General features: G+C 43.7%; 1 protein-coding gene across 1 annotated transcript; it reads right to left on the bottom strand.

Annotated features, from left to right (window-relative positions):
• Window positions 1-321: 321 nt before the first annotated feature.
• LOC308692403 (high-affinity choline transporter 1) lies at window positions 322-22,577 on the bottom strand (the record flags this gene model as incomplete). The annotated part of the gene is made up of 8 exons (XM_081368373.1): window positions 322-984; window positions 3,614-3,831; window positions 5,158-5,311; window positions 5,581-5,724; window positions 8,771-8,919; window positions 9,012-9,167; window positions 9,457-9,570; window positions 22,394-22,577. The coding sequence occupies 8 exons, from the start codon at window positions 22,575-22,577 to the stop codon at window positions 322-324; spliced, it is 1,782 nt and encodes a 593-aa protein (XP_081224499.1).
• Window positions 22,578-27,321: the final 4,744 nt, after the last annotated feature.

Here is a 27,321-nt window from a genome sequence, read left to right as displayed (position 1 = left end):
GCACTTTAAGACAGCTAATATTGGAATTGGAATATAGTGCACATACTTTTCTCTCATCTTTGGAGCATTAACAGCCACTGTTTGCTTTCACTGTACACTAATACGAGACATGAGGGCGAGTAACCATCAAAACAAGATTATTTACAGTAGCCAACGCTTTTGAAATCGTGTTGTTCTATAACAGTTGTATTCTGAGCAGAAAAAAAGTGAATAAACGTAAACTTGTTTCATACATACCATCGAAAGGTCACGTCACATTATGATAAATGTCCTACTAGTTTCGTCCCAGTGTTCCCTGCTGTGTCCTCGCCGCTGTCGTCCTCAACAGTCCCTCTGCTGGTGCTGGTTGTCTGCGTCTGGGCTGACGGTGTCCTCGTCCGTCAGCACGTCTGTGTTCACGAACGTTCCCGCTAGAGAGCTTCCGTGCCTGGGCTTCACAGCAGCCAGCTCTGACAGAACGATGTTGTCGTGCGTGACGAGCGTCGTCTTGTCCATCGTCTCCTTGCTGTGTTTGGAAAGCACTGCGTCCAGGAAGTCGTACTTGGGCGAGAGCGTCCCACTTTCGAACAGGTATTTGGCCAGATAGGAGAAGGCGGCGTTGCTCAGAAGCGACGCGAGCATGGAGACGGTCTTGTAGGGGAACCTCTGCTCCACGTAGCGCTCCACCTCCAGCGTCAGGCGGTGCTGCTTCTCCCGCGGCCGCCAGCCGGGATAGTAGATGAACGGAGGCAGCCGGAGGTACGGCTCCCCTCCACCGACCCGCAGCAGAAGCCCGAACACGTACCCCGCCACCGACCCGTAGGTGTTGGTGCCCTTGACGAACAGCACACAGAGCAGCTGAGGGAAGATGATGACGTACACCAGGTCCGAGCTCAGGTACCACAGGCCGTACACGGAGCCCGTCAGCAGGGCCATCGCCGTGGCCATCGCTCCGAACACGAAGATGGTGATCCGCATCACCCACACGATCTCTCGGTCTGACGCCTGCCGGAGACACACACACGCAAGACATGACATCAGGGCGGACCCGTTCACTGCGCTTGTGCCGTCATTGGCAATGACTCATCAGTGCACATTATTCGTAAGCAGTAAGGTACTCGAGGCTGTGCTGTATGGTGAAGAAGTCACAGCTGAGGGCGTTGTTAGGCTTGACGCGAAGCGGAGTCAGACGTGACTTCTTCACCACACAGCACTAGCCTCGAGTACCTTATTGATTTTATAAAATGGTTAACCCACAATACAAATATTAAAGCCAAAAAATATGTATCAATGCAACTTTCATCAAGTAAAATCACTAAAAGCCTTCCTTCCGCTGGAAAGAATAGTCCCAGCCTGACCGTGAACAGCAACAGGAGTTACTTTATTTCTCCATTAGATGGCGGCAAAGACCGTCTTTATGAGTGAGTCAGTCAGTGGAGAAGACTTTTATATTGAAAGGACTGAAACTTGTGAACAAGGAGAAGCAAGACGCAACTGATAAATGACTGTCACGTGAAAACCCCTTAACTTTTAAAAGGACAAGATATGACAGTGGACATCCAAATGGATATTTTATTATGAATATAGGACTGACCTGAAGGAAAATGCTATATCCACTGTAAATGCAGGTACACTCGCTCACTCGATCTCTCACAGTACTCTATAAGCTTCAATGAACAATATCAATGAGAACAAACATATGTTTAAGTTGCTAAGAGTGGTTGCTAGGGGTGTTGAGTAGTGATACATAGAACAGAGTGAAGCGGTTTATCGTGAATAAAACACAGCTATCGACCAATCAGAATCAAGGACTGGAATTAACCGTTTTATAATGTTGGTTAATGTTGTGACCTATCTGAACATCCAGGTCTGGCTCCATTCTTGACAAGTGAAGACTGAAAGAGTTACGAAAGCTTAGTGATGGTGATGTTGAGGTCATGTGACTTCTGCTGTTTGTATTTACACTCATAAAATATGTGAATGAAACATTTGTTTCTTGAAGACTGATGTGTGTAAAGTCCTTATCTCATGTCATTTTAATGATTGGTTTTCTTTAGCAAACACACACTGAGTGCACCTTCAGCATCCAGTTTCACCCAGTGGAAGTAAACAGCATCGCAAACACAACCATTTTATGGAGTTGATACTGTGCCATAAATAAACAAACAAATCCAGCATTTTGCAAACAAACTCGACCTGCTTTGCAAAGGAAAACTCGACTTGCAAACAAACAAAGCAATGTGCAAGTACAAAGGTCAATTTGAGCTAAAATGCAGTGGAGTAACAAATATGTATTGTGTTTTACAAATATAAATAAATGAGCCTAGATGATGTTTCACAAATAAATACAAACCATCCTACAAATTGCATGTAACCTTTGAACAAATACCAAATCTAGTGCATACAAATGCATATCTGTCTGTTATGATTGTGTGACACTTGGCTTTTTATGAGATCTCGGCTTGATTTTCTCACAAATGCAGTTGAGCAACTTCCTCTTCTAGAACAGTAGATGGCGCTAAACTAGGGGATTAATTTAGCGCTAGTCTCCTGGAGAAGCACTGATTTGAAACTTGCCGTTGCCAGAGCTGAGGAAAATGACCGGTGAACAGCTTGTGTTTCTGTCTTTATCTATAATTAACCTTTTTGAGGTTTTCAAAATGTTCATTACATATCTAGACAGATTAGCACTTAGCAATTCACTCTCTAGGATAGGGGAATCTATAAGCTGAAAGCTCTGCCCTCATATGTTGGTTTTTTACATTTTTGTAAAAACTTTACATTTTCTGAACAAGTCTATTTTTTACGTTCTCCATAAATTAACGAGAACATTTCATTTAATTGAAAAGAGGGTCCCACTTATTTATTTATTTAGTTGGAATTCAGTCAGCTTAACTATTAATGTAATAAAATAATTGATGAACAAAACAAACAATATACAATTTCTGTTTGTTTGTGAGTCGAGTTTTCCTTTTGAGTTTCCAATTGAGTTTGTTTGCAAAATGCTGGATTTGTTTGTTTAATTATGGCACAATATTAACTCCATACAATTTCACTGTTTTGCGAGTGACAAATGCAAGCATTTCAAATGCTGCCATCATAATCTACAATATGATTTAGGATTTATACGCATTTGATCAGACAAAATGAATGTCACTGGCACAACATGAAGAACTGGGTGGCAGATCTAAAGACAGGTCTCGTTTTCTCTCTCTCTCTACAGGCTTTTTCTCTACGGTTTCTTCACCACAGTCTTTGTCATGCATGTTTTCCTGCAAAGCTTCTTCACTAGGGCTTTAAGAAACTGAAGCACACATTTCTGTAGAGCTGCCACATAATCAACTTCTGCCTTACCTTATCTACTTAAACCGTACCTCCGATCCAGACAGGTAAAACACTACAAACACCTTTTATATAGACCCAGACTGCAAAACATTGGCATCCATTTAATGTAAAACACATCCCACATCAAGCACACATTTGTTATGTATTGTAGGGTCACTCTGCTATTCAGTTTCTAGAAATAATGTTCATATATACAAAATACATTTTGTTTTTGTTTTACATTGCTTTTATAGTACGTGCGCACGACTGAATAAGACCCATAAGTGGAGTGATGGCATGAAGAACTCACGGACTGACGGAAAGCGAGCTGGTAAATGTTGCGAGCGAACATGGAGCTGGCGGAGAGGATGGAGGAGTCGGCGGAGGACATGACGGCGGCGGAGACGGCTCCCAGACCGAAGAAAGAGACGGCGGGCGGGCAGAGGTGCTGGAGCACGATGGGCAGAATCATGTCCGACTCGTCCTTCTCCACCGGAGGAACCGGCCCGTACGACGTCTGGTTCCAGTCTGATGACACACACACACACACACACACACACACACACACACACACACAGTAGAAGCTTTAATAGAGTAGTTCACTTCAGAATTAAAATCTCCTGATAATTTACTCTCCCCCACGTCATCCAAGATGTTCATGTCCTTCTTTCTTCAGTGGAAAAGAAATTAAGGTTTTTGAGGAAAACACTCCAGGATGTTTCTCCATATAGTGTCTTCAATGGGGTCCAACGGGTCGAAGGTCCAGATGTGAGTTTCAGTATATAAAAAAAATTATATAAATGTTTATTTTGTTATAAAATGTCGGCTGGTTTGTCTAGATGAGACTCTTATTCCTCAGCTGGATCGTGTCGAGACTTTGAAGCTGCACTGAAACTCACATCTGGACCTTCGACCCGTTGGACCCCATTGAAGACACTATATGGAGGAACATCCTGGAGTGTTTTCCTCAAAAACCTTCATTTCTTTTCCACTGAAGAAAGAAAGTCATGAACATCTTGGATGACGTGGGGGAGAGTAAATTATCAAGAAATTTTAATTCTGAAGTGAACTACTCCTTTAATTATATATCACTGTATGCAGTATAATCTATAGTAGAAAATACACATTCTATGGCCTGATTTAACTGTACAAGATGTAATGACTTTTGTACATCAGTCTTCATTCAGTAAACATCTGCTGATTAACTGAGACTCTGCGATCAACAACATTAATGAAGTCCCAGTAGATTCAGAGAAACTCCTGGAACATTCCTGACAGCAGCATCTGGAATCAGCAGCCCGTCCGTCCCTGATCTCAGAGCAGCTCGCACCGATGCCTTTCTGCCATGGACTGTGTAAAGCACTGGCGTAGTGTGTGTGACGTCACCCGCATGTTTCTGAAGAGCGTTTCTGAAGTAGCGGCGTCACCATCTGGGCAGTGCATCACTCCCGAATAAACGAAAATTGGCAAAGAGGCGAGATTAGCTGAGGTGACGTGATGCTAACGCTAGCAGACAAGCGGCTAGTAGTGACATCAGCGGCAATCCACCTGTCACTCAAGTGGCCACGCCCTTAATTATGCAGAAATTTAAGGAGCAATATCATTTAAACGGATGAGTCATAAAAATATTCACCCCCTCACAGTCGTCATGAAGAGCAAAATTAGCTGTATAGACCAAAACCACTTTTAGCACCAGACTGTAAACATGTGTTTTTCTGCTGTAAAGTTGGGCATTTAAACATGGAGGTCTCTGGGATTGACTCTCTTTTGGAGCCTGTCTCTAGAGGCCAGTCGATGAACTGCAGTTTAAGTCTCTTCCGTGTTGGATTGAAGAGAGAGAAGGAAGGTTTCTACCTGTGGAGGCTCCGATGGCTCCGATCAGGACGGACGGGATGGCCATGACGAGACAGCCGAAAGCGGCCAGGAACGACAGGACTTGAGCATAACTAGCCGAGGAGGCCGAGAGAACCCGCTGGAAATACACCTGCCACGGGATCCCGCCCAGCATCTGCACACACACACACACACACACACTGAAACAGCAGCAGGATTGGGTCGTCGTCAACAGCCGGACTCCACTAACCCTACACAGATACCAGTAGAGTACGGGATATGATGTGAGTGTGTGTGTGTGTGTGTGTGTGTGTGTGTGTGTGTGTGTGTGTGTGTGTGTGTGTGTGTTTGAGTGGAATTTAAAATGAGCCAGAACTCTTCCGTCTCATGCACTGATGTAAACCCATCACTGGGAAGCACATGTTAGCGCACAGACATACGTACGAGCAGGCAGAAGTTATCGGCCCATATCCAGCCGTCGGACGGGTCGATCTCTCCGAGCCACGGAGGCTGAAACACTGCGGTGACGGCGGTCACTCCGATGTCCGACACGGCAGGACTGGACAGAGCGAACGGCACACTGATCCACTGGAGACACACAATCACACACGTTCAGGGATGTCACTACCTCAATAATCATCAACCTGACCAGATTAACATCAGTACTGTGGCGTATTACAGATGGATGCCATGAAATCATGGTGCAGATTATTTCATTCTCTAATAACAAACCCATCCACTCAGTTGCTCTATTATATTTTTTTAATATAAAAAGACAGACAGAAAGCACAAGATGAATTAATAGTCGCTTTGTAAATTCATGTTTGTTACTGCCGTTTTGCCTTTTTTTTTTTAGCGATTAAATGTTCAGTTATTAGCGATCACAAAACTGGCTGATATGAGTTTTCAAAGGAAGACTCTCATAAACTAAATGCAACCTAATATAATTCCATTGGTAGTTTAAAGCAGAAGTTTGTATTTGCATCTAGAATGATGATGCAAGAGAAATTGTTAATAAAAACGGTTGGCAAACATAGAAAATGTTCCTTGGTCTTTATAAAACGTACAGCTCAATATTGCTTTTATCAAGGTCTTTCAATAATCCCATAATCCAGCAACACATTAGACCGCATGTTAATTCACTGTGCGTTTAATTCAGAAACTTCATACATTTGCATTACTTTCATTGTGGGGAGAAAACGAGCAAAAACGACTAGAGACTATAAGGTACTTTATGGCCTAAAAACACAGATTGTCTCACACTCCTGCTATTGACAAACACACTGCAAAAATCATGTTCTTAATCAGTATTTTTGTCTTGTTTTCCAGTACAGAACCCGAGCTGTGTCGAAACACTGTGGGATCGCCCCTGCGTGAGTGCGTCATGAAGCACGTATGGAATCAGACCAATGACGAGACGGAACGCCATAGGTAGGTGATGTCACAGACTAGGAAACTATAAAGCACACCTGAACCAGTTCTGTGTCTTCAGCAAGCGCTCTGTGTGTGAATCATTGATTCTGGTGTTTTTGTCTGTCCTTAGAAGTTGCTAGGCAGAAGTTTTTCACCATATATATATTATAAAAGAAAAAACTATATAATGGCGAGCGAACAGAGTGTTCATCCTTGCACTCGTTATCTCACGGGTGGGGATACACACCAACTATGTGTTGTTTGTTTGGGAGTGCAGTATGCCCAGTCGGCTCTCCAGGAATGTGAGCATTGTGTGCGGCTATCATTGAAAAAGCTGCACTCCCGCCGATCGCTCTTCGAGGAGGGCGGTTCGGCTCGTGTTCCCCCGTTGGTGGTGTTCCAGGCTCTAAAACACTTCCTCCCAGACCCGAGGGGCCATCATGTGCTTGTTCGTTCAGACAACACATTGGTGGTCTCAAATATAAACCATCAGGGGGGTCTGCGATCGTGCCCCTTATACAAGCTGGCTCACCAGATCCTCCTGTGGGCCCAAGGGAAGTTGCTCCCTCTAAAGGCAGTTTACATCCCTGGGTATTTAAATCAGGAAGCAGACATCCTGTTGTGGAGAGAGTTCGCCGGGACGGGGTCAGTCTACTGCTAGTAGCCCCGTTCTGGCTGGCCCGAGTATGGTTCTCGGACCTAGTGTCTCTCCTCGATGGCTCTCCTCTGGAGATTCCGATCAGGAGGGATCTACTCCCACAGGCGAGTGGGACAATCCTTCATCCCCGCCTAGAACTGTGGAAGCTGTGGGCCTGGCCTCTGAGGGGGCCCAGCTCATATGTTCTGGTCTCTCAACTGAGGTTGAGACCATCCTCCACTCCAGAGCTCCATCCACAAAGAATCTCTAAGCCTTGAAGTGGAGATTATTCACTTTTTGGTGTGCAAAGCACCAGCTGAACCCGGTTAACTGCCCAGTGGGTGCAGTGCTGGAGTTCTTGCAGGAGCGTTTCTCCACAGGGTTATCCCCCTTCACACTGAGGGTGTGCGTGGTGGCACTACCTGCCTACCACATCCCTTTGAGTGGGGAATCTTTGGGGAGACACCCACTAATAACTCGTTTCCTTCAGCACTTTGAGGCTGAGGCCAGCAGTCCGCACAAGGGTACCATCTTGGGATTTGGCTATTGTTTTAGTAGGCCTCTCTCTAGCTCCGCTCGAGCCCATTGAGTAAGTTGCTGAGAAGTTTTTCACCTTTAAGACCATCTTTCTCCTCGCTATTTTGTCTCTCAATAGGATTGGAGACATTCAAGCACTTTCGGGATTTCCCTTGTGCCTGGAATTTTCGCCTGGCATGGTGAAGGCCTTTCTTCACCTGAGGCCGGCTATGTTCCTAAGGTCCCTACTAATATTGTTAGACCAACAGTACTGCAGGCTTTCTATCCTCCTCCTTTTCTGACGTCAGACCAAGAGAAGCTAAATCTGCTCTGCCCGGTGAGGGCACTAGATGCTCATGTCCACAGAGCTGCCCTGTGGAGGAAGTCTGCCCTGTGGAATTTGCTTCGGGTCACCCAGGAAAGGGTACCTTGCATCTAAGCAGAGAATGAGCAAGTGGGTGGTCGAGGATATCTCACTTTCTTATGAGTCGGCTGGTCAGCCTTCACCTTTAGCTGTACCAGCTCACTCGACTAGGAGTATGACTGCTTCTAAAGCTTTACTGTCAGGAGTTTCCCTCCAGGATGTATGTAAGGCAGCAGGCTGGTCCTCACCGCACACAGTCATGAGGTTTTATGATCTTGACTTCAGCTCCACTCCAGGGGCGCAGGTGCTTTCATCTAAATGTGTGCACTGACTTCACACGGATGGACACTTGCTCTTATGGCGGCGTGGGTATTAGCGTTCCCACAGCGTTTCGACGCAGCTCGAGTTCCCTTGAAAGAGAACATCTTGGTTACGTATGTAATCCTGGTTCCCTGAAGAGGGAAGGAGACTCTGCGTCGCCCTGCCATACTCCCTGCATGCCCGTGATCGACTTGCTTCAGCCTAACGAATATGATGTTCCGCCTCGCCATTGGACTGATTCCATACGTGCTTCATGATGCAATCACACAGGGGCGTTTCCCCAGCATTTCGACACAGCTTTCCGTTCCCTCTTCGGGGAACTAGGGTTACATACGTAACAGACGTTATATTTTCTGTCGCACAAGTTTGTAGAGAAGGCTCACCAAACCCAGAAAAATGCAGAAGAGTTGGACGACATCAGTGTAGGCAACAGAGTACAGTCCTCCGACCAGCGTGTAGAAGACCGCGATGAGCGCCGAGATCACCACAGACACATTGATGTTGATGTCCACGATCACGCTGAGCGTCGCCCCTGTGCAGAGGACGAGGGTGAGACACACTGAAGACTGATGGAGGCTGGAGCTTCACCTGTGTGTGTGTGTGTGTGTGTGTGTGTGTGCTCACCCAGCGCTGACAGGATGGCCGCTGACCAGAACATCTCTCCCAATAATGCAGGGATGAAGAGCAGGCCGCCCATCCTCTTCCCGTAGAGCTGCTGGAACGGGTCCAGCATGGTCACATATCCTCGGGAGCGCATGGGCTTGGCGAAGAACAGCCCACCTGAGAGAGAGAGAGAGAGAGAGAGAGAGAGAGAGAGAGAGAGAGAGAGAGAGAGAGAGAGAGCAGCTCACGGTCAGAACCACAGCAGGACAGGAGCTCATACGCTGGAGAGTGGCTCTGAAAACTGGCCTGACAAGATTTATTCTTTTGTGTTTTACAGAAGCTGGTATCTGAGCTCAAAGCTCACAGACACAAAAATCTTGTTTTCATTACAGTGAGGTGCTGAATGTGGTAATACACTTTTAAATGCATGAATTATGATGGACTGATCGGTGTAAAAGCATCTCACCCACGACCAGACTGAGCGCGTATCCGAACGGAGCCTGAGCCCAAGCCAAGCCGGAGCCAGGCAAATACACAGACTCCGCTGTCCCGTTGATGTAGCCGCCGCCCACCCATGTAGCTGCAGACAGAGACACATCATCAACACACACATACGGTCATCAACACACACACACAGACACACACACACACACACACACACACACACTGCCAGTCATCAGTTGAGTAATGGGTGTGTTTTGGGATTTATGTGAGTTAAACCAATCAGCGCCAGTTGCGCTCGCGCCATGGCAGATTCGCTATTTACATGACAGACTTTGCGTCTCTAGAGCGTAAACGGATCTGCTCGTGCGCGAGGTAAAAGTCCGCAAGCAGAACATCTATGAGAAAAGCCACCATATCTTTATGTGCACAATAATATTTTTTTACATTGTAATCCTTTTATTTTAAATATTTGACATGTTTGTGTGCTGCTGTGCATCCCTGTGTGTTTAATAATCAGAATGTATGTGCGGTGTGGACCCGCCTTTGGGCGGACATTACTAACGCGCTATAAATATTTAACAAAATAAATATTGCGCCATTGACTTTAGAGCAGGTTTCAGTCGGTCAGTGGCTCAGTCTATTTCTGTTGCCTCAAAATAGCAACGTGTCAACAATGCGCAGAACACACCTCATTCTCAGACCAGCAGCCCATGAGCGCACAGATGGGCGCAAATGCATTTGCTATTTAAACAACGTTGCGCAGGATGTGAAAATGATAACTGCGCCGGACTGAAACTAGCAAAACACACTAGCGTAGCTCCGTCGCTGCATTGCGCCGTGTGTAAGATAGGGCACAGTCATCAGCACACACACACACACACACACACACACACACTCTCTCTCACACACACACACACACACAAACACTGACACAGTCATCAACACAGTCATCAACACACACACACCCTGACACACACACACACTGACAAAATCACCAACAGATTCACACTCACTTACACACATACACAAACACACTGAACACTGTGTGAGTGATGTGTGTGTGTGTGTGTGTGTGTGTGTGTGTGTGTGTTGATGTTTGTGCCAGTGTGTGCCAGTGTGTGTATGTTAATGTTTGTGTGTGTGTGTGTGTGTGGGGGGGATGTTTGAGTGTGTGTGTGTGTGTGTGTGTGTGTGTGTGTGTGTGTGTCGATGTTTGTGTAATTGTCTGTGTGTGTTTGTCAGTGACTGTGTTTGTGAGAGTGTGTTCTTGAGCAGTTCTATATGCCACACACTCTATACGATATTCCTTGATTATTTCATTCATTTTTAATATCCCAATTAACCAAACAGAAGAAGTTAATGACTTTCTTGTATACTTTCAGTTTCTAATTAGTATATTAAGGAGAAAGGAAGAAAGAAAAATTATAATTAAACAATTTCAGTAACACTTTACTTAAAGCCTTTATATAATGCATTATAAAATTAGCTTGAATGCATTAATTCTGAAGCTTATAAAGCATGTGTTACAGAGGAGGCTCCCACACCGCCTCCTCTGTAATTCCTCCCTGACTGTGGAGGAGCAAGATGGCCGACCCCTCGGAGAAGTCAAAATGCACATCGGTACCCTGCACTCTGAAACTATCAAGTTTTACTTGGGCGGCAGTGGTTCAGTGGTTCATGTAACTAACCTGTCTACAAACCAGAAAGTTGGTGGTTCAATCCCCGGTTCCACCTGACCAAGTGTCGAGGTGTCCATGAGCAAGACACCTAACCCCAGCTGCTCCCGACGAGCTGGATGGCGCCTTGCATGGCTGACACCGCAGTCGGTGTATGAATGAGTGTGTGAATGGGTGAATGTGAGGCTATGTAAAGCGCTTTGGTGGCCATAGGTCTGTGAAAGCGCTATATAAATGCAGTCCATTTACGTCATCCATGCTCCTCACTCCATCATTCTCGGTCTACCCTGATTACGCACCCATAATCCTCACATCTCTTGGAGAGAGGGCCAAATCATTCAATGGGACACCAGCTGCCAAGATTGCTGCCTGTCTATAGTCTCTCGAGTTTCACGTCACATCTCAGATACCTCCACACCAGATCCTGAAGGGTTAAACTTACCATCCGAGTATGCAGATCTCACCGAAGCCTTCAGCAAGGAAAAAGCTTCTCAACTCCCTGAACACTGCTCACTTGACTGTGCCATAGATCTCATTCCCGGTACCACACCTCACAAGGGAAGGTTATTTCCTCTGTCCCAACCCGAATCTGAGGCCATGAAACACTACATTGAAGAAGAACTAGCCAAGGGTTTTATCAGACCTTCAACTTCACCAGCAGCCACCGGATTGTTCTTTGTGAAAAAGAAAGATGGAGGTTTACGACCATGTATTGACTGTCGTGGACTGAATGACAACATAGTCAAGTTCAGGTACCCATTACCTCAAGCCAAGTACTATACTAAACTGGACCTACACAATGCTTTTAACCTGATTCGTATCGGCGAGTGGGCACTCTGAGTACTTGGTTATGCCCTTCGGCCTAGCTATCAGTCCATCCGTGTTCCAGTCATTCATGAATGACATCTTTCGGGACATGCTGGATAGATGGGTAATCGTATACATCGACAATATCTTAATCTACTCAAACTCCATGGAGGAACACACCCGTCATGTCAGGCTAGTCCTGAAATGCCTCATGCAATACCAACTCTACGCCAAAGCTGAAAAATGTGAGTTTCATCAAACAAGCACGTCGTTCTTGGGATATGTTATCAGTCAGGAGGGGGTAGCCATGGATGAAAGGAAGGTCAAGGCGGTCTTGGACTGGACATTACCCCAAACTGTCAAAAAAACTACAACGTTTCCTGGGGTTTGCAAACTTCTACAGGCGTTTTCTCTAAACTTCAGTGCTGTTGCCGCTCCCTTAACCGCTAAGACTAAACGTCACACTGCCCGTCTGAACTGGTCCATAGAGTCACGTCAAGCATTCAATGAGCTGAGAACACGATTCACATCAGCTCCCATTCTACGACATCCAGATCCCGAACGACAATAGATTGTGGAGGTAGATGGACAAACTGAGCGTCTGAACCAGGACGTCATCTGATTTCCTTCGTTCTTCCTGTCAATAACAACAACAATCGGAGTGCAGCAGAATACACCCAGAACTCTCTTGTCAAACCCGCCACTGGCATGACCCCCTTCAAATGTATTCTGGGCTTTCAACCTCCACTATTCCCCTGGTCTGGCGAACCTACTGATCTACCATCCGTCACTGAATGGCTGCAAAAGAACGAGGAGGTTTGGGACCCGGCTCACACTCACTATTTTCATGCAGTCAGATGTCAGGAACAACAAGCCAACCGCCACCGCTGTCCTGCTCTGAAGTACAACCCTGGCCAATGGGTTTGGCTTTCCACCAGAGACCTAAGACTCACAGACACCCCCACCTATCCTGATTGACGGCGAGGAGGCATATCGTGCGCACAAGTTGCTCGAACTCCAGGCGCTGGGGCAATATTCTCCAGTACCTGGTCGACTGGGAGGGGTTCGTTCCGGAGAATCTCAAAATCCTGTGTCACCTCCTTAATATGAAAATCTAAAAACTTTTAACTGCAGCTGTTAAACGGTCGGATCTCAAATCAGCTCAGATGTTACGTAACACTTGGGGGATTTCCTTATTTGCATCTGGTCTGTACCTTTGTCACGTCCCTAAATTTGCATACACACAGCCCACTTTCTGGGCCCAGGAATATCAATGGTGCAGTGGCGGAGCCAGGATTTTTTCATAGGGGTGGCCAGGCTAGGGTCAGCAACCAGTCTGGGGTGGCACAGAAATCTTAATTATTTTATCATAAAAAATCATTTGACTATAATGTATTGGACTGTTTTAGTGCCTACACAACTGAATAAAGTTAATTTGTACTTAATTGTAATTGAGATAGTAGTGAATTAGGAATCATAGAATACTGAGTGAATTTTATATATTTTTTTATTATTACCCACCACCTCATGTTAAAATTAATTAAATAGTAATAAAAGGGCACACACTATAGCTAAAGTTCAACTTGCTCATTTAGCTTGGTTCTGGTTCTGGTTCTCAAAATCTCTAATAGCTTGTTTTACATTGTTGCATCTTCATGGATGAGATAACATGCAGATAATACTGTAGTCCAAATATTATTCAACCTTCAATACGTTTTATATAATCAATGAACTATTCAACCAATTCTGAGTTTGTCAAAAAAATGTTTAACTTTCTATATTAGTTGTCAAAATAAATAATTGCAAAAGTTATATCATACCTAAATTAAAAAGTAAAACAAAAGTTATCTTTTGAATCCCCATGTGCAAGAATGTGAACAAGGCGGAAGTCAACAGCACATAATGTAAAATGTTGTTTTTCATAATGTAATGTTGCCAGAATGTAAAATTAAGTTATTTTATGGATTTAAAAATTATCCATTTTTGTTTGTCCTTTACAAATTAACGCAAAATGAATGCCTATCTTCTAGTACAAATGCACAGTGCTCACATTTATTTGGACATTAAAACATATCCATTTGTGCCTTATATTGTGATCTCACATAGCAGAATATTTTAATCCAGACACATGTGACACATATAACAAATACATGCAAGCAGTTTTGACAGCTTTAGGGGCCGATCACACCTGACGCGTTTTTTGCAGTGAGAGGCGCCTATTTTCAGTTGGTTTCCTATGGCAGCGAGCATTCTGCGCGCTGTTTATGCGCCTGCTGCGCCTCGTGTTTTACCGCCCGCTGCGCCTGGCGTTTTTGAAGTTGAAAAAAAAGCAACTCCGAGCGGAAAAAGCGCCCGACGTCATCGCGTTTTTTCCCACTGTCCACTCGAATGAAGTGAGAGGCGGGCCTTCCGTTTAAGTGATGAATGCTACAGTTGCTTGAACGCCAGGAAAGTGCGATGATGGAGGATAAACTTGTGGTGCTCTCGCGGGTTACTAGGAGCTTAACGACTTCACGAACCGTAACTACCACAATGTTAACATAAAGTAAATAAAGGTAATAAAAGGCTGATTTGACGTTTACTTGACTGACAGGACAGCTGTTTCATTGGTTGCCTAGCAACATAAAAAACGCAGCGCACTGCTCGTTCTGTGTAATGTAAAGTACTGTGCACCTCGCGTTTTCGAACCTGAAAAACGCGCCAGGTGTGATCGGCCCCTTAATTATGGAACGCCAAATGGGTCAAATTTCGCCACTAACAAAACGCCTTTCATTCTCAAAACGCCGGTGTTTACGGCGTTTAAGACGAAAAGACGCCGCAAAGTACGGCGTTCTGTGGTACAAACGCCGCAAATTACGCCGTTTGCAAAGCAAAATCGCCGTCATTATCAGCGTTTTTTTTATCCAGCCAATGACGCCGTTTCTGACGCCGTAGGCCATCCATAATACGGCGTAATTTGCGGCGCTTCTGTCTGGCAAAGACGGCGAAAAAAGCGGCGTTTTGTATAATATTATAATCAGCCCCTCCCTTTTCTTCATAGTTCAGCCCATCTAATGAAGCAAATGGACAGACATATGTAGTAGATTGTCGATCTGAATGATCGGTTCTGTTTTTCTAACGTTGTTAGGACTAGTGTTTGGACTTTTATCGTGTCATATTTTTTATTTCTTCATTGGGCGCGTGTATCCTTCTTTTTCCTTTATCATATGTGGGTATGATTTTATCCTCTGTTTACATTCATGTCTGTAAAATACATTAGATTTCCCAGCAATCTTGCTATGTTCAACAGGGCATTGGCCTGCGTGCACAGGCAGGGGTATCATTTTGCTCTTAATGACAGGGGTTCGGATCCAAGGTCCGACCGTATTGTTTTCATTTCGTTTCTTTTGTATTGGTCTGTCTTTTAAATTTCGGAAGACTACCCAATAGCTGACAACTGATCGAGTAGCAGGCGGTAGGCTACTTATTACAGAAATGACAGCTTGTATGAGGATGTGTAGCAACTGTTTTAAGCCCGCTTACAGTGGCTGCTGTGTTCACGATATAGTCCATTTCGCTTTTTAAGACCATAAAGCTCTTTTAGCAGTTCCCAGGATAGTCCACGAAAGGAGGTAGAGCCTTCCTAAACTATTGAACTATTAAAACAAGAGATGACTCCAGCCCAAGCGAGGACGACCGCTGCTCTTGACCATCATACAAGACTGCAATATATTTCACATATAAATTATTTATTATCACGCTGCCATTGCCGTAAAATGGACATTAATATTGCTAACAGTGAATAATATATTTTGTACTAACTTAACGGTTCATTCTGATGTCATACAATATAACGATTATAAGATTATAATTTTTTTTTTTTTTTTGGTAACACTAAATTATACATTTTCTGTATCAGAATCAGAATTTCTGGCGTTATTTTTAAGGGACCATTGTGGAAAAGGGGGCTAGAGATGGGAAATGTAGGCTAATGGTCATTTTTTGCCACTATTAAAACAAGATGAAACATTTATTAAAATTAAGATACAAATCATACAAAACGAAATTCACTTTAAATAAAGTGAATTTCGTTTTGTATGATTTGTATCTTAATCTAAAAAATGCTGGGTTGTTTTAACCCAATGTTGGGTCAAATATGGACAAACCCAGCCGTTGGGTTACATTTTTAAAGTAACCAATGCAATTTGTCCATTTTTAAATTGCATTTTTGTCCATTTTTGATTTTGTCCACAATGCAATTTGTCCATTTTTAAACTGCATTTTTTAACCCAATGTTGGGTTAGTCCATATTTGACCCAACATTGGGTTAAAACAACCCAGCATTTTTTAGAGTCTTGGCAAAAAATGACGATTACATTTTCCATCTCTAGCCCCCTTTTCCACAATGGTCCCTTAAAAATAACGCCAGAAATTCTGATTCTGATACAGAAAATTCAGAAAATTAATGGAAAATTCGAATTTTCCTTAACCCTAAAACACAACACAATACAATACAATGCTTCAGTAAAAAATACATGGGAAAACTGTAAGAAATATCTTCTCGTATTATAGCCTAATACATGCTATTTTTTTGGACTGTAAATAATCAAGAGTTGTGAGATGTCTGTATTTCCATAATGGCTAATGCTAATTATTGTATTAGCTTTTTCTTTTAAATGTGTATTTTTTTTTTTTTTTTTTTTATTGTAGCCTATTGTATTTTTCTAAAATAAAATCTTGGATTTAATTGTTTCAGTCAAACTTGGACTCAGCACTTTTGGAATTGCCTATTTACTGGAGTAATTAAAAACTTGTTTTTAAAAAAAGAGTTAAAAAAAAGTGTTTTTTTTATTAGTCTCATTTAAATACCTTGAAGCAGCGGGCTCTGCGTGCGTCTCGTTCAAGCCATACAAAAATAAAAAAAGTCTGGTCTGGTCATATAGTGATGTGGACCATCTCTGCAGTTCAGCACTCTATAGCCTAGTCGAGTCGCACCATGTTTATTTATACCACTTTATACAATACAGCATATTGCTTTAAAGCCACAAATATCATAACTTCCTAGAGGCTTGCTGTAATTGAGACATGCAAGACATTCATTAAAAGCAGAAAGACATATGCTGTTTCGGCCCCAAAGGCCGCGGAAACATGGTTCGTTTGTTACTCACTTTAATCCAAACCCGATGTTCTTGGTTTGCTTATTTTTTTATTAAATCGGTGTTATATGATCATTTATCCTCTACAGTAAAAGACCTGGGTGTTATACTCGATTGTAACCTGTCTTTTGAAAATCATATTTCGTATGTTACAAAAACAGCCTTTTTCCACCTTAGAAACATTGCTAAGCTACGTAATATGCTATCTGTTTCTGACGCAGAAAAGTTAGTTCATGCGTTCATGACCTCGAGACTAGATTACTGTAATGCTTTATTAGCTGGTTGTCCTGCATCCTCAATTAACAAGCTACAGTTAGTCCAAAATGCAGCCGCTAGAGTTCTTACTAGATCAAGAAAATATGATCATATAACACCAATTTTATCATCACTGCATTGGCTACCTATAAAGTTCCGTATTAATTATAAGGTATTGCTATTGACTTATAAAGCCCTAAACGGCTTAGCTCCAGTCTATTTAACGGATCTTCTATCACCCTATAATCCATCGCGCTCTTTAAGATCAATAAATTCAAGGCTTTTGGTCATACCTAGGATATCCAGATCAACCAAAGGAGGGAGAGCATTTTCACATTTGGCTCCGAAACTCTGGAATAGCCTTCCTGATACTGTTCGTTGCTCAGACTCGCTCTCCCAGTTTAAAACTAGATTAAAGACGCATCTTTTCAGCCAGGCATTCATATAATATTGTTAATCTCACTGTTTCAAACTACAATCCGGCCTCTAGTTAATAAACGCCAGAGGAGAACTGGCCCCCGACTGAGCCTGGGTTCTCCCAAGGTTTTTTTTTCTCCATTAGGTCACCTGATGGAGTTTTAGGACACCATTAGGTCACTTGATGGAGTTTTTCGGTTCCTTGCCACTGTTGCCTTTGGCTTGCTCAGTTGGGGATATTTTGGGGATATTTAATTTTATTCTATCAATCAATAAATTCCACTAGAAACAAACTTTGTTGTATTATTTTATTTTAATACTGTGAAGCTGCTTTGATACAATCTGTATTGTGAAAAGTGCTATACAAATATACTTGATTTGATTTGATTAAATCCAGGCCATTTTTTGATGAAACGTTGAATAAAATTAAGATACAAATCATACAAAACGAAATTATGTAATAAAGTCTGTCTACAAAACAAAACTTAATGAAGTGGTTAAAATCTTCATGTGTCCCGTCATATTGCGCATGGATGTAGGCTAGGCCTATAGCTCTTACTCATGCTGTTCACTATTCATAATCAACAACATAAATGAAATAAAATAACAATAGCCTATTATAATATTTAAACATAAATGTGAAACTGGCAAAGAGCGGATATTGAGAGGGGAGTCACGGTGAAAAGTAACTTGAAACTTGCTTTTTTAAATGGGAAGCGCGTTTTGGTTCACCCTCCGCCTATCAGGAAATTCATATGCTACACAAAACGAAACTTTGAAACATTATATTTATAAATTACTATCACTTGGAGAATAGCCGCCTTCGATGGCGAGTAGCCTACTGTACAGTGAATGTTTTTGTTACACATCAATAGGCTACAGAATAGGGCTGCACAATATTGAAGAAAAATGCGATAACTCATTAAATAATGCGATATTCGATATGCCATATGATAATCCTTAAAATGTGTAACATAAATTATCTTTAAAATATATTTAAAATTATATAACCCATGTACGTGTTTCACATTCTTTTTGTGACAAGAAAACATCCCTACAACTTCTAAAAGTGAACATCAGTGTTTTACTGTAGCATAAGAAGTGTTATTTTAACATCAGTGTAAACCACGGGGTTTAGGGGTTCAAGTTATCCTACATTAGGGTTATTTAACAACAGAAACTGAATAATCAAATGTAAAAAAACAACAAAAAAACATTAGTTTCACGGTTTGAATTAAATATAGGCATACCGGTATACTGATTCTTATTAAAGCTACAACAGTTATTCAGCCAAGAGCGAGTGATTTTATCTTCGTCTTTGGCTCATGACCCCAAACATTGGGTTAAAACAAACAATACGGTCGGACCTTGGATCCGAACCCCTGTCATTAAGAGCAAAATGATACCCCTGCCTGTGCACGCAGGCCAATGCCCTGTTGAACATAGCAAGATTGCTGGGAAATCTAATGTATTTTACAGACATGAATGTAAACAGAGGCTAAAATCATACCCACATATGATAAAGGAAAAAGAAGGATACACGCGCCCAATGAAGAAATAAAAAATATGACACGATAAAAGTCCAAACACTAGTCCTAACAACGTTAGAAAAACAGAACCGATCATTCAGATCGACAATCTACTACATATGTCTGTCCATTTGCTTCATTAGATGGGCTGAACTATGAAGAAAAGGGAGGGGCTGATTATAATATTATACAAAACGCCGCTTTTTTCGCCGTCTTTGCCAGACAGAAGCGCCGCAAATTACGCCGTATTATGGATGGCCTACGGCGTCAGAAACGGCGTCATTGGCTGGATAAAAAAAACACCGATAATGACGGCGATTTTGCTTTGCAAACAGCGTAATTTGCGGCGTTTGTACCACAGAACGCCGTACTTTGCGGCGTCTTTTCGTCTTAAACGCCGTAAACACCGGCGTTTTGAGAATGAAAGGCGTTTCGTTAGTGCCGAAATTTGACCCATTTGGCGTTCCATAATTAATCGCCTTTTTGATTCTTACATGAGTTAATTGACGACAGAACTACGGCTACAGCACGCCGCATTTGCGCGTAATGTGCGTACCGCAAGCACAGTACAACGGCTGTCAGCCGTATGACAGGAAAGTTAGTTAGTTTTACTGACATTTGGCCTGACAACATCTCATCTTACCGATAGCCCACTGAATAAGGACAACGCGCTTTTCTCAGCATCTGACAGAAGTGTCACAAGCTTTCACACACATTTTCTAAAATAAAAGTAGCATCAGAAAAAAAGAGAATTACGTTTGTTGTTGACTGCACACTATTCGACTTACTCAAAACGGTCTTGCAACCCATCAGTTGAGAAAGATTGACTCTATATTTACTATGTGCATATCACTGTCTGATGTTCTGCTGAAGCTCATTCGGCACTTGCTCATTTCCGCACTCGTATGACTTGCGCCTGGCGCTGAAGTGAAGTTGGAGTGTGCGTCTGAAAAGTCTCACGTTTTTTGTGGTCTTAAAGAGACGGTTCAGCATTTTAAAAAACGTGATTTTTGTCAATAAAAAAAGAGACAGAAACAGCAGTTGTGAGAGTGAGAGGGGTGGCCAAAGGGGTGGCCAAGCTTAGACCAAGGGTGGCCACGGCCACCCCCAAGCTCCGCCACTGCAATGGTGGTCGAGAAGTCAGACACAGTTTAGCCGGCACGCTAAGTTTACTGCTTCTGCAATGATCAAAAGCTGGCGGTGGCTGACAAAAAAAAAAAAAAAGAAGTGGAAAGAGTTAACAAACCACTAAGCCCAGCAAGAGAGCAATGGGTTAACAATGCGTTCCCTGTTGTATTGCATGTTAAACGGAGAGGCTTTGCTGGCCAGGTGCTCATGCAGGTCCGGTGCTATTCACTGTGTCACAGCGTCGCTCTCTCGAGGCCCGCGCCACAATTTAATATTCCGTTGAATCGGTCAGCGAGGTGGCAAATGCACTGGCTAGCACATCCAGCTCTGTGCTCCCGAGAGAAAAACTCCCAACTGCACAGGGGAATCAGCCCAAAACTCTGTTCGCACCCTGTGGGAGCATGCACACCGTCACTTGCTTAAATGTGGCGCATGCTTGTCTAACCGCACGACCCGGTGAGATATATAAATAATATAAAGGCCTATTCCTCCCCTCACTTAAATTTATATGTGATAATACCACACAACAATAGCACACATTGTGTTTTAATGTGCTGATTCAGGCTCAAACTTATATGGTTGCACACCTAACGTCTCCATGGTTCACCTCCAGTGAGTGCTGCCAATCTTCATTGGGCATGTTGCGTCTTTGCTTTGGAGATTCCTCGTTGTAAACCAACCAATCAGCGTGCAGCTCACCTAAATATTCACAAGCATACCATAAAAGGGAGCTTGTTTCATTCTGAGGTGCTTACGCGCCGAGCTAACAACAACACAGAGACATTTGAAACAGTTTTACTCACCGCCTGCGACCGCGAACCTTTATCGTTGTGTGACTGCTCGATCCTTAAGCATTAGACGATCTGCAAATCCGTCGATCTGGGCTTTGTTTATAAAACAATCATCGTCGAAATGCAGGGAACAAACAGTCTTACACAACTCCGTTGATGATGCTCTGAAAAAACAAACTCCATCCACTAGTCCCTTAACGCTGGGTTCTTTGGGAATCTGTGCAGGGTTGTCTTGCCCTGGCAACCAAAAACACACTTCTTTGGTGACACTGACTTCCCTAAAGCCGAGCAGAGCGCTTTGATGAGGTACTGCTTTCGCTCTCTTGCTCTGGTCCACGGTTGCGCGCGCGCCCTTCCGGGAGAAGTGCCCTTAGGACCCATATAAGGAATTTACGCCTGAGCTGACGTCACACAGGCCCATACTCGAAAAAAACTTTCCGAAACTTGGGACAAACCGGAAGGACAATTTTTGGCACAGAAATACTCCTTCAAACGTACAATTTAATGTTTGAAACTTTGTCCATGTTTAGCATGGGAATCCAACTCTTTAACAGTGTAAAAAACTCAGTATGCATGAAATAGCATTTCACCCCCCCTCCCCACACTTTAAGGAACAGTGTGAAATACCCTATAAAATCATTCTATCAACCCTTTAATAAAAGCTGCAAATGGATCTTGCCGAATCTGATGATTCGCAACAGTATGAATATCTGTAACCACAGTTATAATACATTATAATTCTCATCCAATCACTGTTACAGCTTTAGAAAATATAACGCATTATAACACAACAAACAACCACATTCAGAATCTGCTAATATTATAATGCATTTTACCTTTGGTCATAATTATTTATGAACAGATATATTGAATTATAGAGCACAATATGAATATGATGCATAATACATAAAGGCTTTAATTAAAGTTTTATCATAATTTCTAAGAAACAATTATCTTTAATAAAGTAAAATAAGAACCAAAATTAAAATTACATTTTAAAGTTGTATTCCTTGTTCAACAGCAACAACTTCAGCAAATTCCTTTTTATTACCAAAAATGAATAAACAGTTTAACACACAACAGTTTATAATACATAATTTCAACAGTTTTGTATCTCAGCGCTGTTTCTGTATTATTGAGAAAAACACACCATCAAAAGTGATGAACGACGTTGGGGTTAAGGTTAGGGTTAAAGGTGAAAGGTTAGAGAGGAACCCTCACCGGTCATGGTGAATCCTCCCACGAACAGGCCGATGTCTCTTCCTCCGACCATGATGGACTCGCTGCGGTCCGTTCCCGCTGAGATCCCGGAGTTCTTGTTCTTCCACGCCGCCCAGATCCCGACCGCCAGGATCAGCAGATAGAAGATGATGATGGCTAGCAGACCGTCCACGTGAATGGCCATCGTTCACTCCTGCAAACACACACGACACGCACAAACACACACACACACACACACACACACACACACACACACGCACAAACACACACACACACACACACACACACACACACACACACACACACACACACACACACACACACTAATCAAATATAGTCTTTATTCAGACACCTTCAACATTTCTCACATTATCACAGTTTATTCGCTATAGTTTAGAAAATAGTAATATAATATGAGCAGAACTCAGCTGATATTTGACTGGTTTTGTCCGTCCTTCTGTTAGACTGTCTCACACATGAATTATGTTGAATATCTGTCAGCTGTTAAATTTAACTACACAATTAGATAATACCAGTTTAGCTCAACCAATCACCAAGCAATGCTTCATTGTGTTCAGTCTGTGTGTAAAAAGAGCATTAGTTATTAAAGAAAACACACTTCAGCAAAACATGATCAGCTCAAAGTGTCCCAATCATTTTACTCCCAAATGTTTATAAATTTTACTGGTAGTCACTATATGAAAAATATTTGGTTATAATATGTTCTTTTGCTCTCCTCACTTACATAAATGAACTATAGTGTCCTGCACACACTAGTAGAAAAATATCAAAAATTATATACGTGTCTGAATCATTTTTGGTTTGACTGTATATAAACAGTTAAAGATAAATGCTGTTTATATCAGGTTAATGTTTAAATGTCTATATCAAATCAACTGTTTTAATGTTTTTACTTATAAAACACACATTTTACATACACAGAAAAAAAAAAAGAAATCCGCTACATAATACCCTGTAGGATGAATATTTATTTATTTATTGGAAATAATTGAATTATCTGTTTATGCGTCTACATAATGTTTTTGAGCTGTCTTAACACTTTAGTGTAAACAATAAAATTATTTAATCTTTGCATCCAAATGCAACTTGCTTTATTTTATTAGAAAAACAATTTCATTTCAAATGAAACAACAGTAAGAAGCAACAAGTAGGGGTACAGAGCACTGTAATTCGACTCTCTCTCTCTATAGTTAATAAACAGATAATCGTGATAATGTTTCTGTACCTGTGCAGAAGCTGGAGCTGAGCTCATCACTGGAGGATCTGATGTGCTGAAGCTGGATCTGCGCTCATCACTGGAGGATCTGCGCGTCTGGAGGAAATAGAAGAACTCACCGAGAACTGCTTTATACCGGGGCGCGCGCGCGGGCGCGGGGGCGAGCGCGGAGAACAGCATCCCGATCAATAAAGATATAACAGATCATACTAGTTAATTTACTGAACCGCGATCCCTTCTTCTTGTTATAACTACAGAAACATGATCCAGTCGTTTAGTCTATCTCTTTACCCGATCTTGTCTCCACCTAAAGGCCAAAAGGTAGAAGACAGTTTCTCTCAAGCTACTCAACTTCTTTTAAATTATATTTACATAACATACAAATAGGATCACAATATAATCACAGTTATAATCATAGTAGCTCAAAGGAATAAAAAAAAAGAGAGCAAAGAAGAGAGAGAGAGAGAGAGAGAGAGAGAGAGAGAGAGAGAGAGAGAGAGAGAGCAAACTGTATGGGGAATAATTAAGGGAATTAAAAGAGAAAAGGATTCAGAAATTCTATACATCTGTTTTGGCTTTTGGTTTCTTGCATCTTTTAGGGTCTCAATATAAAGCATTAGTTCAGTTTTCAATTATATGATGTTAGGTTTATTGTTTGCCCATTTTTGTTTGTGATCATGGTGTTTTCCATACAGAATTATTAATTATTAAATTTTGCTCTAAACTCTTATTTTTATACAACAAAAAATATCTTTAACAGATAGCCGAATCTTTTATTTTGTGTGTCTAAGTATTAGATATTTAATATCAATCCAATAAAAATGCCAACATTTTCTGTCCGATTGCATTTTTTCAGGCAAAAATGGATTTAAATGCATAAAAAGATACTGTATATTTGTAGTACCTCTCCCATGTATGTACTCACTTCAACTTTTCAAAAACCTTTACTTATTTGTTATTTTTATGTTATTTAAAGTGTCAAAACATCATGTGGTGCGGCCGTCCGGCCATAACTTCTGTTTTGAAAACGTCTTTGAAATTTCTCTAAATTTATTCAAATTTATTTTCTGCACTATTTGGCATGATTTCCAAAATGTTTTTTAATCCTTTAAAAAAAAAATCAAAGCATTTGTATTTATATTTCAATCATTATATACAAACAAACTTTGTCCGATGATACCGACAGAGTAGGGAGCCAGAGCAGAGCTGACCGAATAGGGAGCCAGGGCAGAGTAGACAGAGTAGGAAACCAGGACAGAGTCGAAAGAGTAGAGAGCCAGGGCAGAGCCAGCAGAGTAGAGAGCCAGTGAGAAGCCGACAGAGTAGGGAGTCAAGGCAAAGCCGACAGAGTAGGGAGTCAGAACAGACCCGACAGAGTAGGGAGCCTGGGCAGAGCCAACAGAGTAGAGAGCCAGGGTGAAGCCGACAGAGTAGGGAGCCAGTGAAGAGCCAGCAGAGTAGGGAGCCTGGGCAGAGCTGAGAGAGTAGGGAACCAGGGCAAAGCCAGCAGAGTGGGGAGCCAGGGCAGAGCTGGCAGAGTAGACAACCAGGACGGATTCGGGGAGAGTAGGGAACCAGGGCAGAGCCAACAGAGTAGGGACCCAGGGCAGAGCTGGCAGAGTAGACAACCAGGACGGATTCGGGGAGAGTAGGGAACCAGGGCAGAGCCAACAGAGTAGAGAGCCAGAGTGAAGCCGACAGAGTAGAGAGCCAGGGCAGAACCAACAGAGTAGGAAGCAAGGCAAGAGCCAGCAGAGTAGGGAGCCAGGGCAGAGCTGACAGAGTAGGATGCCAGGGCAAAGCCAGCAGAAATGGGAGCTAGGGAAGAGCCAGCAGAGTAGAGAGCCAGGGCAAAGCCGACAGAGTAGACAACCAGGACAGACCCGGGCAGAGTAGGGAGCCAGGGCAGAGCCAACAGAGTAGACAACCAGGACGGACCCGGGCAGAGTAGGGAGCCAAGGCAGAGCCGACAGAGTAGAGAGCCAGGTAGAAGCAGACAGAGTAGGGAGCCTGGGCAGAGCCAACAGAGTAGAAAGCCAGGGTGAAGCCGACAGAGTAGGGAGCCAGGGAAGAGCCAGCAGAGTAGGGACCCAGGGCAGAGCTGGCAGAGTAGACAACCAGGACGGATTCGGGGAGAGTAGGGAACCAGAGCAGAGCCAACAGAGTAGAGAGCCAGAGTGAAGCCGACAGAGTAGAGAGCCAGGGCAGAACCAACAGAGTAGGAAGCAAGGCAAGAGCCAGTAGAGTAGGGAGCCAGGGCAGAGCTGACAGAGTAGGATGCAAGGGCAAAGCCAGCAGAAATGGGAGCTAGGGAAGAGCCAGCAGAAATGGGAGCTAGGGAAGAGCCAGCAGAGTAGAGAGCCAGGGCAAAGCCGACAGAGTAGACAACCAGGACGGACCCGGGCAGAGTAGGGAGCCAGGGCAGAGCCAACAGAGTAGACAACCAGGACGGACCCGGGCAGAGTAGGGAGCCAAGGCAGAGCCGACAGAGTAGAGAGCCAGGTAGAAGCAGACAGAGTAGGGAGTCAGGGCGGACCCGGGCAGAGTAGGGAGCCTAGGCAGAGCCAACAGAGTAGAGAACCAGGTAGAAGCCGACAGAGTAGGGAGCCAGGGAAGAGCCAGCACAGTAGGGAGCCAGGGCAGAGCTGACAGAGTAGGGAACCAGGGCAAAGCAGCAGAGTAGAGAGCCATGGTGAAGCAGACAGAGTAGGGAGCCAGGGTGGATCTGATAGTGTAAAGAGCCAGGGCAAAGCCGACAGAGTAGGGAGCCAGGGCAGAGCCAGCAGAGTAGGGAGCCAGGACAGAGCCAAAAGAGTAGAGAGCCAGGGCAGAGCCAGCAGAGTAGGGAGCCAGGGCAGAGCCAGAAGAGTAGGCAACCAGGACGGAGCTGGGCAGGGTAGGGAGCCAGGGCAGAGCCGACAGAGTAAAGAGCCAGGTTGAAGCCGACAGAGTAAGGAGCCAGGACAGAGCCGAAAGAGTAGAGAGCCAGGGCAAAGCTTACAGAGTAGAGAGCCAGGGCAGAACCGACAGAGTAGGGAGCCAGTGAAGAGCCAGCAGAGTAGGAAGCCAGGGCAGAGCTGAGAGAGTATGGAACCAGGGCAAAGCCAGCAAAGTAGGGAGCCAGGGCAGAGCCAGCAGAGTAGGGAGCCAGGGCAGAGCCAGCAGAGTAGGGAGCCAGGACAGAGCCAAAAGAGTAGAGAACTAGGGCAAAGCTTACAGAGTAGAGAGCCAGGGCAAAGCCAGCAGAATAGGGAGCCAGGACAGAGCCGAAAGAGTAGAGAGCCAGGGCAGAGCCGGCAGAGTAGACAACCAGGACGGACTCGGCAGAGTAGACAACCAGGACAGACTCGGCAGAGTAGACAACCAGGACGGACCCGGGCAGAGTAGGGAGCCAGGGCAGAGCCCGACAGAGTAGAGAGCCAGGGTGAAGCCAACAGAGTAGGGAGCCAGGACTGAGCCGAAAGAGTAGAGAGCCAGGGCAAAGCTTACAGAGTAGAGAACCAGGGTGGACCCGACAGAGTAGGGAGTCAGGGCGGACCCGACAGAGTAGGTAGTCAGGGCGCACGCGACAGAGTAGGGAGTCAGGGCGCACGCGACAGAGTAGGGAGTCAGGGCGGACCTGACAGAGTAGGGAGCCTGGGCCGAGCCAACAGAGTAGGGAGCCTGGGCCGAGCCAACAGAGTAGGGAGCC

This window comes from Scardinius erythrophthalmus, assembly GCF_964197995.2.
Source record: "Scardinius erythrophthalmus genome assembly, chromosome: 6".
Classification (NCBI taxonomy): domain Eukaryota; kingdom Metazoa; phylum Chordata; class Actinopteri; order Cypriniformes; family Leuciscidae; genus Scardinius; species Scardinius erythrophthalmus.
The sequence above is the reverse complement of the archived record's forward strand: the minus strand, read 5'-3'. Positions and strand labels throughout refer to the sequence as shown.